This window comes from Egretta garzetta, unplaced genomic scaffold, assembly GCF_000687185.1.
Source record: "Egretta garzetta isolate BGI_Z169 unplaced genomic scaffold, ASM68718v1 scaffold10, whole genome shotgun sequence".
Taxonomy (NCBI): Eukaryota; Metazoa; Chordata; class Aves; order Pelecaniformes; family Ardeidae; genus Egretta; species Egretta garzetta.
In genome coordinates this window covers 1736600-1749803 of record NW_009258268.1, presented here as the reverse complement: position 1 = coordinate 1749803, position 13204 = coordinate 1736600, and the positions used below count along the sequence as shown (strand labels likewise).

Below are 13204 nucleotides of genomic sequence, written 5' to 3'. Positions count from 1 at the left end.
ATTTGTTGGTTTGGTTGTGGGGTTTTTTTAAGGAACAAAGACTCACTCAATTTCATTTAAATACATGTTATCCTTTAAACAGGTAATCTGCTAGTGTGCATACACAGAAAATTCCTTTAGAAGCTGAATTTTCTTCTCCCAGAGGTATAGCAAATACAAGTTTTAAACAGCGATCTTTTATTCCTCAGGTAAAGGCAGAAAAAAAAGAGGTATCTCTTGCAGGAAAAAAAGATGTTTTATAAAGTAAAATAGACACTTTCCTGTTTAACCTGTTAGAACTGCTAAGCTAAAGCACAGTGCAAAACCACTTCACTTCAAAGAAATTGGGAAAAATCCCCAAAACACCACTAAAACACAGACCTATAGTTTTCAACAACTTGGTTCTCCACTGTCAAAATCAGTGAACAAGAGACAGTGCCACCTTAAAAATGTTTGACTTCACATTTTGCAGCTTGAAATTAAAAAATCAATTGATATTAACAGTGTTAAAGCTACCATAACAGTCATGTGTTCCTGACCACCTTTTAGATAAAAGCTACACAAACTCTTGTCCCCTCCTGCCACAGCTGAGGACAGCTGATGAGCTAGAATGGATGCATCTGTTCTACACGTGTTCAATCACCCTTTTTAGTCTGTGCCCCAAGTCAGAAGTTAACACAGCAATGCAAGCTACTAATGACTGAGGATATCCTCATGTGGGCAAACTTCTAATTTCATGCTAACTGATAACAGTTTTTTGAATAGCTGTTATGAAACAACAATTTATGTCAAGTACATCTATTTTATACATTGAGAAGCTAAGACTGCCCAGAAACAAGAATGAACATCCTTGCTTTCTCTGACAAGGTAATAAAGAAATTAATCATCCACTGCTTTCACAATTAGACATGTTTTACCATCTGCATTGTTTCATGAATGACTATATTGCAGGAAACAGTGCAGAATCAGACTAATAATATGTATTCCTGTTATTGGAATGACACTCTGCCTTAATGAAAATGAGGATTAAGCATTCAAGAATCCAGTGCCAATCACTCCAACACAAATTAAAATTTTGTTAGAACAAATGCTGACACCAAGTGGCCATTTACCAATACAGCAGCTGTCTACACAACTGGTATTGCTGAATGAATACTGTGTACACAAAGCAAGTTAGACTAGCTCAACACAAATGAAAATCAAAACACAAAGCAGACATAAGGATCAAAAGAGTCAATGATACAAGAAGATTGCTGGTCTACCCATGACACTCCTGCAGTTACTCAAAACTATCTCACGGGTAACTGCAGAATTCAATTAGACTGATGTCTATCTTAATTTCTAGATGATTTTCAAAATCTGGCTGCATTTTTCCACATTCGTTTTTGAACCAATGCTGCAGAGAATTCAGGGACTTTCCAAGCTGTTACTACTAAAGTAAATTAAAAAGGTAGATTATTTCCATACACGAGTGACTTGCAAATGGCTGAAAAAGCTTCCTGCAGCCTTCTACTGTATCAATTACCCGTATGTTACTGTAGAGCAATCCAGTACCATAAACTGCCCTAGCAGACAGCACACTTTGCAACATTACCTACCATGTTACTTTCAGCAATTGCTACTGTTTTACCCTCCTGGTATATATACCCAGGTCTTAAATTTAGGAATATTTGTAACTCAAAGTAAACCATTCATTTAAAGTTGATTCTATTTTTCTTCCAAAAGTTCTGTCAGAAAGAACCTCAAACCTGAACACTTTCAACGATTTTAAATAGTACTATTTCCATAACATCCTAAGCTCAAAAAAAGGGGGAAGAGTGCCTTTTTTATTTTGTGCATTTCCTTCAAAATGGGTCTACCATTTATGCTTCCAGTTATTCAGAAAGTCAATCCAATTGCTTTTCTTATACTATCAATTTCTGAATAAACCTGTATACTCACCTTGTTTTCCTGTGTAACAAGTATACTGGCACCCCCTGGCTTCAATGGCACTTCTTCCATTGCTCCAAACACATCAGTCTCAACAGAGAAGGTCAGCTCTAAACCCAGATCACTGATATCATTATCTAAAATCCACTGCAAGTTCTTTGCATACTCTGGATCAATAGATGCTACATCCTGATAATTTACAGGTATACCTGGAAAAAAGAGAGACAAAGCCTCTCAAATAAAAAGGATAAAGCAAAAAGGGTTCTAACTTAATATATGGTAGAAGATTGCCCTCTAGAGAGAAACCTGAATAATGCAGTAATAGGAAAAGGGAAAAAGGGATTCACCATTACTACCTACAGCAGAACTGTACTTACTACACTTTAGAAGTATGAGTCATTTCCTCTGTATGTTTTTCTTCCCAATGAAGCAAATGGCATACCACTTGAACCACAATTTGCACAATTTTAGCTCTCTAATGGATTTAAGCAAAAGCATCTAACCATACAGAACACAATGTTAAATGAGTTTCCTAAAAAATCTTAAAGTTTTCTACATAACTTTTAGAAACCCAAATATCCTATTTCTCTATACAACAATATCTTTTCCCTCAGAAAATTATTTAGAACTGGGGGGCCCAGAACAAATTGACCCTGAGTTTGCTCAAGAGAACTACCCTCTTCACTATACAAGAAAGTAAACCCCAATTACTTTAATTCTGTCATGATAGATACTTTAACTCTACCAAGTCAGACCAATACCTAGGAAAAGGGGCAGGGGGTGAGGGTGGTAGTAGGTTTAGAGAAAAGCAAGTTATCGGGAAGTACTCTCTTTGCTTCACCATCTTCTGTACGTTGTGAAGTGTCACAAGGGTGCCCATTAGTAGAGGTCTTAGCAGGCTATGGACTGCAGAAACAGTACCCCAGTGTAACACAACATTCAAAGGTTAGCAGCCAGTGCAAACATGTAAGTGCAAAAACTGTTACAGCATTTCCCTGGAAGAGCTGACTAGTGCTGAAATGGTGCATACACAAGCTGTAAGGCATTGTTTTTCTAATAAGATCAAGCAAGAGTCCAGTTTAAGAGAGGGATAGATAATTTACTAATGAATTTTCACTTCTAGAAACTACTAGACAGCTGTTAGAAGATGGCAGACTTTCAGTTTTCCCAACCAGTAAGCATATGTGCATTTCACATATGAAATGTGGAAATAATGATGTCTCTGAGGGATATAAGCAAAACATGTGGGAAAAGAAGCAGACTGAAAAGTAGGAAACAGAGACTCCTTTAGAGAAGAAACTGAACTAGAACATTATGATGAGACTGCACTCACAGTCAGCATGTCGTGAGGCCAAAGCACTAAGCTCATTCATTTGCTTGACAGATATTTTACCAATCAATAGACTCGACCCAGGCAGTTATAAAGAAACTCTGCCAGACTTATCAGGCCAAAATTTGAATCCCGTGAAATACCACGTATCTTTCTCTTGCTATACCCTTAAGGCAGCTGTAGTTTGAAAAGGAAGAGAAATCTGTCTTAGCATAATCGTGCTAAGATTAAAACTTAAAAAAGATACTACAGGTAAGCTCTGAGACGAGTTCAGTAACTATTCAAAGATTTAAGGCCTCCAGCTCAACATACACTGACCCAGAAATTAATTTTCACTTTTGTTTATGCCATTTCAAGGATTGTTTTCTATTACACTGTGAAAGAGGAAACTTAAGTCTAACAGCAAATAGCACAGCTAGGAATTTATCCACTGTGTGTCTTTGTGGGCAGGAGGTAGAAGTTTCCTTTTCCAAGCAGAAAAATAATTGGCTCATTAGAAAAAATACGAAGTAACGGGACAACACAACTAGAGAAACTATCATCTACACCCCTGTTTAAGCGAAGACAGGCGATTTGAGAAAAACATACCTAAGAGGCCTTACTAATTGCTGACTGTATTTCTGCCTCAGATGTACATCCGTAATAGAGTGCAGCCCTCAAACATGAAGACCTATGGAATAACGATTGATTGCACAACGCACAAAAAAAAAATCATGTAAGCTATACATGTAACATCTTATACAGCACTTTAGTTGTGTGTTAGCTGGGTCATCACTTAAGTTGGTGATCTTTCCTCGCCTACCAGATATTGTTGCAGAAAGATCTCAGTTTATCACAGTGAAAAAAAGTGATGCATCCACCTGAGTCTCAAAAAAGTAGCCATATTTGTTAATACAGATTTCAGATTTTAATTAAGGCACTTACATGTCATGTCTGTTGACTGAAGAGAAGAGTTCCTTTGGAAGATGTTCACACTGTTCCTCAGATACAGGAGGTTTTACCACACAACTGTGGATTCAGTGCCATCAACAGGAAAGGCTACAGAAAACAAGGATCTCCATGCAAGGTGATAAACCAAAGGAATGGAAACTGTCTCAGGCTTCATTACTTAAGGCCTGACAAGTAGCTGAAGGGAATCTCTTACGTTTGTAACCTGGTAACTTGTATTTGTCATAAACAACAGTTAGCACAACCCATAGCTGAACCTGAAACAAAAATAAAACAAAAACACCTAGGAGCATCTGCTGCTGTGCAACTCAGGTTCCTTAAGCAAGAAGAGAGGAGATGCACAAAGATGAGGGAAAAGGCCTTGGAAAGGTTTAAATAAACCACTATGAGTCAGAAAAAGCAACTACTTTGGGAAGTGGAGGTGTAATTTTTCCAGTTCTCTGTGTCTGATAAGTAACAAGAAGTGATAAAAACCTGTGAACCTTTTGAAATTCAAGAAATTGAATATGCACAAACCATTAGAGTTCCAGGATGCCTCTTCAACAGAATGACAAGACCTTACTAAGAGGGACTGGTGAGATCATACTAACAGACTACTCACGGCTGTTTGGTTTACAATAGTTCCTCTAGCAAAAAAAAAAAAGTAAACAATAGGTCATCTTGTCAATTCAGAAACCAACAAATCCAGTATATAATCACAGTTCAAACTAGAAAAGAACCCAAATTAATTAGTAGTCTTTTCCAAAAAGAGGTGAAAGAGCAACACTTGACTATTCTCAAGGTGTCATTGAACAGCAGAAAAATGTTTTTCTCATTTGTGAATGTATCACGTGGAGATTAGGCCATTCTTCTTCTCACACAGAGGAATCTGTTGATATCAGAGGCCAAACATTAAGTCAGTGCCAAATGTGACACACAAAGATATGTCTACTTTGAAACTGCTTTTGTATGTGAAAATCAATGACTAGGGAAGCCTGATGAGGCATTGCCAACATGGTGCTGCTTCAGATTGGCTGTCCTCCATTGCCTCTTGCCCAGTACACAGTCACTCTCCTGCAGCAGAAAGCAGTACTGAGGGAGAGAAGTAAAATGCATCCCTTTGTCAGGAAGATCTTGACAAAGATGACTGAGCCTGCACCATCAACGAAGTGGAGCAGTATTCTCTGAACAGTTTCAGGGAAGAGAAACAGTAAATTTGAAGTTGATCTGTCCTGGACTCAGCAAACATCACAGGAAGACTGTAGGTAGACTGATTACCAAAAACCAGAATGAGATGCAAACAATCCCTTGAAAACCTTGCTAGGTCTTAAAATAAGGAGCCGTTCTGGAGGAAAAGTAAAACTTCTGACATCAAGCTATCTTATACTTCTAAAAAAGATTAAAGAATAGTGCTTAAGCACAAAGGAAATTCTGCATGCAGTGGCAAAGGCATTTATGTACTTAAAGGAGTAACAGGAATGCAAAGGGAATTTATCCACTACATCTTCACGCAAGAGGAAAAGTTTTTCATGACAATGCAGAACAGGGTCATCATGTTCCACAATCAAGAGGCACAAAGGTTCTCAAAGAGGAGCAGAGAAGAGCCTTAGACCACAGATACCACCAGCTAACAGCAATCCTCCTCTATGAAAAAGACAAGTTACATCTTTATAAAGACTTCTGACCAATCCTCTTGAATGCTACAGTAAGTATATGAATTAACTTTCCTCAGAAAGGAGACAGTTCTGAACCACTATTTCAGGAAATAACTAGTATTTGTTGAATGGGTAGACAGGGAGGTTTACAACAGCATGAATTCACCTTGTTTTACACAGTTGAAGAACTGCAGACATAATAAAGAATGCCCAATAGATTTTTGCCAGAGTTCATAAACATCACCAACTTTTTAAGTCTGTCCTAAGTTAACTAGGGAATGATTATTTTCATTTCTCAAGAATGACACTACATGACAGGACAGATGAGTTTCACAACTGTGATGCAAAGAATTACATATACCACAAAAACAATTGGCTGCACTATTCTGCCTTTCAGGCATTCCTAGTCACCAGCCTTAAAAGACAACTACATTACATGATCATGCTCTAGACAAATTAATGACGCCTGACTTACTTTTAATTTAAGATTCATATTCAAGTATAAACTGAAAGATTAGCTATTTTATTAAAAGTTGCTAACTGTATAAAATTCCCACATAGTCAGATACCACCAGCTAACAGCAATCCTCCTCTATGAAAAAGACAAGTTACATCTTTATAAAGACTTCTGACCAATCCTCTTGAATGCTACAGTAAGTATATGAATTAACTTTCCTCAGAAAGGAGACAGTTCTGAACCACTATTTCAGGAAATAACTAGTATTTGTTGAATGGGTAGACAGGGAGGTTTACAACAGCATGAATTCACCTTGTTTTACACAGTTGAAGAACTGCAGACATAATAAAGAATGCCCAATAGATTTTTGCCAGAGTTCATAAACATCACCAACTTTTTAAGTCTGTCCTAAGTTAACTAGGGAATGATTATTTTCATTTCTCAAGAATGACACTACATGACAGGACAGATGAGTTTCACAACTGTGATGCAAAGAATTACATATACCACAAAAACAATTGGCTGCACTATTCTGCCTTTCAGGCATTCCTAGTCACCAGCCTTAAAAGACAACTACATTACATGATCATGCTCTAGACAAATTAATGACGCCTGACTTACTTTTAATTTAAGATTCATATTCAAGTATAAACTGAAAGATTAGCTATTTTATTAAAAGTTGCTAACTGTATAAAATTCCCACATAGTTTTGCTAATGTATTTCTGTATTTTGCAACTATAACAAATCCTAAGACAGGCTCAGACTGGAAGAGCAATTACTGCCATATTATGTTCTAACTCTGATGTACATAAAAGATTAGCAAGATATTAATTTCCAAGACTTTTTCACTTTTAAACACACACAAAAGTACAAAAGGAAAAGGTTTACTGCTCAGCAACTGTTATGACTAATACACAGACTTTTAATAAAATCATACCAAGAATGTGTTTGTAGAATGACCTTGTGAAGTAAATGTTCACCAACTGCCTGTGATTCAGAGCTAGCCCCAGGATCTGGCCTGCGAAACGGAAGTAGTTCAGATGATCTGGATTTACAGAAGAGTTGCTGTTGGGCTGGAAAGTTGTTCCTAAAAAACAAAAAGATTATCATGTTTCATGACTTTTATTTTTTCTTTTTAAGTGAAGTTCATATTTGTCAAATACACTAAGCATCTGAAACCACTGAGAGTTTTATTTTGGAGATCTGGAAGATTGTTTGGGGCTGTTTACACCACAAAGACATCAGAAAGAAATGTATTAGAATGTAATGGCATCCTATTATTACAATCATACTGCTTAGCTACTCTCCAAGGCACCACTGAAATAATTATCATCAACATAAGGGTAATCACGATCTGCTAAATTTGGTCCTCCATCTTACTATATTGCCATGTGCATTTTTCGCTCACTCTGATGGGCCACGCTTCTATCATCTTGTGAACATGCTCAAAGGAAGGATCAGAACACATCCACTTCCTTTCACCTGGCTCCAGGATGATACAGACCGGAGACAGTCCAGTCCTGGTCTCCTTGAAAAAGACCATCTCAGACATCCTTGAACTTTTCCTTGTAACTTCCAGGAACCAATCTATGCCTCTGCTGTTGACTGAATTCCTTGACACTTCCCAAGAATTTGTAAGGTAGAAAGCAAAACATTTATCACTGATGATGTGAAATCCATTAGTGATAAAGACTTGCTTTATAGGAAGCACCCAAAAGACAAAGTCTCCACAGGTAGACCTGTGGAGATCAACAACTGGTTTTGCCACAAAAATTAACAGATTGAATTTGTAGATTTCTAAAAGGAAGTAAAGGAATACCTCCACAGTTCCGTTGCAGATGCAGAAGAAAGGAAAACACTTTCTATACTGCTCTCAAGGTATTACGTCCTTCTACTACCAGGCAGAAATAGCATGGAGTCATTAAAACCAACAACTCTCCTCTTACAGAAAGGGAGAACAAAATCAAGGAAATTTCAAATTAAGATAAGTATTTCATTTTTAGTTATATAAATGTACAATTAATATGTCACTTCATATATATGAGATCAATTCTGTCAGCTTTGCTTTTAAAAAGTACCAATCTTTATTCTGAAACCAATTAAGTGACTTTTTTCCTGGATTATTAAAATGCTTTTATAAAAAGAAGACACCCTAAAATTACTTTAAAAAAAAAAAAAGGCAGAGACATACCGTCAGCTGACTGGGTAAATAAGGCATAATCTGGGTTAACTATTTCACTGGATAAGATATCAAACCACTCACGAACCACACCCTGTCCCTGCATGTCAAAAGAATAAAATGTATTAGTACATAGACCTTTCACTGCAGTTACACTGGGTAACTACATGTTTCTTGATAAAATATAAAAGTTATTTTAAATTAGGATTTAGTTCAAAACAATACTTGTGAAAGAGAATTAATATTTCCATATATAAATACCATAAAGGAAAACCGTGCAATTTTACCCACCATGCCTTCTTCTCCATGAAATCTCACAGCAATCCCCTGCTTTAGTTTTGCACAATTTGCTTTAGACACAACTTCACAGCTACTCCTAAAAATAGAATCTAAATACAGAGCACCAATTAATTTTTGTATCTTAATTAATTATATTTCAATGCATTTCAAAGATATACTAGTTCTGTTTATAACACAATACCTCTGTGAACCAAAAGGATGTCATTTTCATTGACAGGCCTGTGCACCATGTCTGAATCCGGCTGCCCAGCATGCAGGTGTTCATAGAACCATTCACAGCGGTCTTTAAATGGCTACAAAACAAGAGGTAAACCATACCATATAGATGAATTCAACTAAATAATTCCTTTCTCCTAAGTGTGACTGCAAAATGCTTATGCAAACTTCTCAATTAATTTTTGAGATATGCAGAGAATTACTCAGTGCTACCTCAATACACTATGAAGTAATTTGGGAAGAGGAAAGGACTAGACATGCCCTTGAGTGCTTGCAGAAGTCTGGTATGCAAAAAGGCTGGACCACCAGCACTAGAAATAGCTATCAGAGTTCACCACAAAGGAGAAAAATAGCACAAAACTTCTTCCAGAGCATCAGGGGAAGGAATTTACATAAGCAGTGTTATGTAAAGCAGCAGACTTCCAGAGAGAGGTTTGCTTGCTAATTTTTCCACTTAACTACACTGGTCTTCCCTAGAGTAACTCTTCAGTCTTGAATTCATGTCCCATGTTAAACTGAGAAGTGAGTTTAGGTTACACAAGACATTAGAATTTTACTCAAAAAAACTCCAAACAAACAAAAGGAAATGGTAGGAAACAGAGCAAAGGGTAACAAGACAATATGATGTTTCACTGAAGAAGGCGCCACTAATTAACTATGACCAAGTCAACATTGAGACAATCTGGTTTGTCTCAAAAATGTAAGCCAGTGAAGGAAAAAGCACATAATTTTAAAGCTCAATCTATTAGATGCGCACAAATACATTTAATAATAGAAAGTTAACTCTGTTTAACTGAAAGTTGGACTTGTAAGACATATTTAACATTTGTCATCTCAAATGAACTTACACATGAATTTCAAAGACTTAAAAGTACAGAAATCTGGCTGCCATTTCTGTTTCTTTCAACATCCCAGATTCAGAAAGCACTGGAGGCCACACTTAGTTCTTCCATCCTCCCCAAACGGATTTTTTTTTTCCAATATTATTTTTAAACAAAACACTCTTTATATTCATAGAAGCTGTAACTAAGCATCTCCTGACATTTACCTGAGCTTTTATGATGTGCATAAATCTGGACATTAGTTCAGGACACTCAAGAAGAAAATGAAAGTGATCAAAAATTATTTTGGGATTTCTGAAAGAAAAATAGTTTAGAAGGCTGTTAGTCAGAGATCTAATAATAATGCTTCATGATGCACAAAGTCTACATAAAGAGACTGCAATTAGTCATATAGAAAAGTTCCAACAGACTCTTCTATTTCATAATGTTTTCCTAATTCTTGTTTCCAAATGGCTTATACTATCTCATCCTTTGAGCATGAAGGATATAAGCAGCTTTCCAGACAAAAGCAAGGCTATGAACTGGGCCGTCCCAGAAAAACTCTAGAAAAGAACCAAGTGTACAAAGATGGTTGAGGCTCCTTTAAGAAGTCACCAAGTATAACATGTTTGAGGAAGAATGAAAGTTTTCATCTGCCTCAACAGAGAAGGCTTTATTTGGAACAAAGATGAGGAAAGAATCCATTAAGGAAATTATTCTGTTCCTCTGTGAAAAAGATTTTGTTCACAAAATCTCACCAAATCTCACAAAAGGATCGCTTACATATGCGGAAGAGTTCATTTAAGCCTCTGAATCATTAATATACACTTCCTTGAATTTGGCAGGACCATTAAAGTGAATATGGTACACACGTCACAACAAAAACCTAAAAATACAACTCAGTAAGAAGATAAATACAAGTCTGATTTACCCTGGGAAAAAAAAGAAATTAGAAATTCTGTATTTCTTGAAGCTTACCGGTTAACAAAACACTTAAGGACATCATCATGTTTACAGACAAATTCTATAAAACGAGGCGATGTCATCCTGTTCAAAGAAAAATCATAAGATGTTTTTGGTTTTAATGAAATTGAGAAGAATTTTAATTACATAAAGCATTGCTTCTTTTTAATAAAAAACGATGCAAATAGAAACCGATGTTTAACTAGTCAATCATAAAATTAATTACTCAGCAGCATTAACATTTCATAATAGAAAAGGCAAAAATGCCAATAATGAAGAAGGTCAAGCAATCTAACCACTAAATGTTATTAACAATATGAACAAAAAAAGCTCAAACTAGTGGAAACACACATTTTTCTATTGAATCCTTCCAGCTACAGGAGGAAGGACTGATAATATATGCACAATAAACATGAATCGCACATTGTTTTATATTCTTGTTCATAGTATAACATTCCTACCACGCACCTCGTAAATTGTAGTGAAGAAAAGAGCCAGGAAGAAATAACATTACAAACTCAGAAAACGTAATAATGGGGGGGCAATGTGGTATTTAAGGGCTTCATGAAACAACAAAACTACTTGCCAGGCAAGCATGTCATACACTAGTATGGAATTTTATTTTTTCTCCTATAAATAACTGGAGAACAAGGGAAGGGTTAACATGGGTGCAAATTTTACTGCATTTATTTACATCCATGTTCTGCATTTTTTAAAAAGATAAATTCTTAACTGTATCCTTTAGCTTCAGCAAAAGCTAACGAATACTTGCAAACAAGAATAAAACCCTCTCATCAAGTGCCTTGCAAGGTTGTGAAAAATAGTACTTTAAAGTCCAGGATAACAATTCTAGAACTGTTGCTGTTTCCCACACCAGTTCAGACAAGAGCTGCTCATTTTATGTAAAACTGAGCTATTTCCCTTCTCTCCCTTACTCTGTTTTGAAGAAATAAATCCACGATATCCTTCCCCTCTTCCACAAACAAATAAGCAAATAAAATCTTCCAGGTACCAAATACGAACATTTTAAACACACTTCTGGTCTGAGAGATTATCTGAAAGTATTAAACAACTAGAATATTCTTCCCTAAAGGGAAATTAACACTATCTACCTGTAAATTGCCACACAAGCTGTAACATGCAACACACAGAGAAGGGAAAAAAACTTAGCATACACTCATCAGTTTTGATAATGAAAACTTGGAACATTGTATTTCAGTTTATTAACAAAGAATGCCTAGATTCAATACCAGCATTTGCAGAAGAAAAGCAATCATGGCAAGTAAAAGAAAATAACCTCAATATTTCAAATGTTAACCAGCTAATTTTCCATTTAAGCATGAAATGCCAACTTTATTGTATGAATATTAGGAATAATGGAAAACTATGAGCTCTGTTTACTCTTCTCCATTAAACAAAGACAGACAAATCTAAAATTAGAGCCATTTTAAATTATTTTGTCTGGAAATGTCATTTTTTATAATTTCAAATGTTATTTGAAGATGGCAGCAGTAATGAGTTACATCATTATGCCATTTACTTCTACTAATATGAAAACTTCAGTAAAACAGAGTAAGTCTCAGATCTTTGCACTTCTCTATGCAGTCTGAAAAGCCCAAAAGAACACAGAATTCAGGTGTGCTCTGCCTTACTTTTCTGCATCCCAGGGAGTTCTCCCAGTTGTCACTGGCTCTTACTCTTCTGGCTTCTATGATAACTCTCAATTAAAGTTATGCAGTATCCACAGGAGTCCTCCCTAACCTGAAGTGTAAATTATGCATAGGCACAGACCCATTGGGCAAGGCCCATAAGCAAGTCACCTGGACACAGGGAGACAGTCACCTCTCCAACTGAATTTTGGTATAAAGAGATTAACTGGTGGGGGGAAATGTATTTCATCACTTCTACAAACGTTTGCTTCTCATTTGGCTGCTGTAAATAATACTTTACTGGCATTTCATCTTAGCAAGGTTTGACGGAGATTTCAAGAGAAATGGCTAACCAGCGGTTCCTTTTTCAAGGTGGAGTAAAATTAAAAGGGAAAGTACTGAGGTGCTTGCAGAACATGCTGATCCCCTGATCATCTTTCAGACTGTCCATAGAGTGTGCCCAGAAAAACTACCAGCTGAATTGGAAGCTTTTATTCCACTACATTTGGCAGAGAAAGAAAAACCCTTCCAGTCACTAGGAATAACCAAGAGTTGTCATGTAGTGGATATCTTGCTTCCAGATTCCTCAGGGAGCTTGCAATACCGTCATACTTGCCTAATCCTCCACTCAAGAAGGTCGAAGGATCCTTTCCTTGCAAGTTCACAAATACAATCCATAACAATCTTGGACAGACTAAAACCTCAGTTACAGTTGGACACGCTTTTTTTTCTTTTTAAACCAGACACTGATGATACAAATTTACCTAAGTTGTAGTGCCTGTTCCACACAAAACTGTG

At 36.5% G+C, this 13204-nt stretch overlaps 1 protein-coding gene across 7 annotated transcripts in view; it reads right to left on the bottom strand.

Annotated features, from left to right (window-relative positions):
- Positions 1-13204, bottom strand: part of HACE1 (HECT domain and ankyrin repeat containing E3 ubiquitin protein ligase 1) — a 48410-nt gene that overhangs the window by 10782 nt on the left and 24424 nt on the right. For all 7 annotated transcript variants that reach the window (XM_035888731.1, XM_035888728.1, XM_035888757.1 and 4 more), the window contains 7 exons: positions 10773-10841; positions 10022-10109; positions 8939-9050; positions 8749-8846; positions 8470-8557; positions 7216-7365; positions 1921-2117 (listed from right to left, as the gene is read on the bottom strand). In XM_035888731.1, the coding sequence (XP_035744624.1) occupies positions 1921-2117; positions 7216-7365; positions 8470-8557; positions 8749-8846; positions 8939-9050; positions 10022-10109; positions 10773-10841 (802 nt within the window). The remainder of the gene's footprint in view (positions 1-1920; positions 2118-7215; positions 7366-8469; positions 8558-8748; positions 8847-8938; positions 9051-10021; positions 10110-10772; positions 10842-13204) is intronic.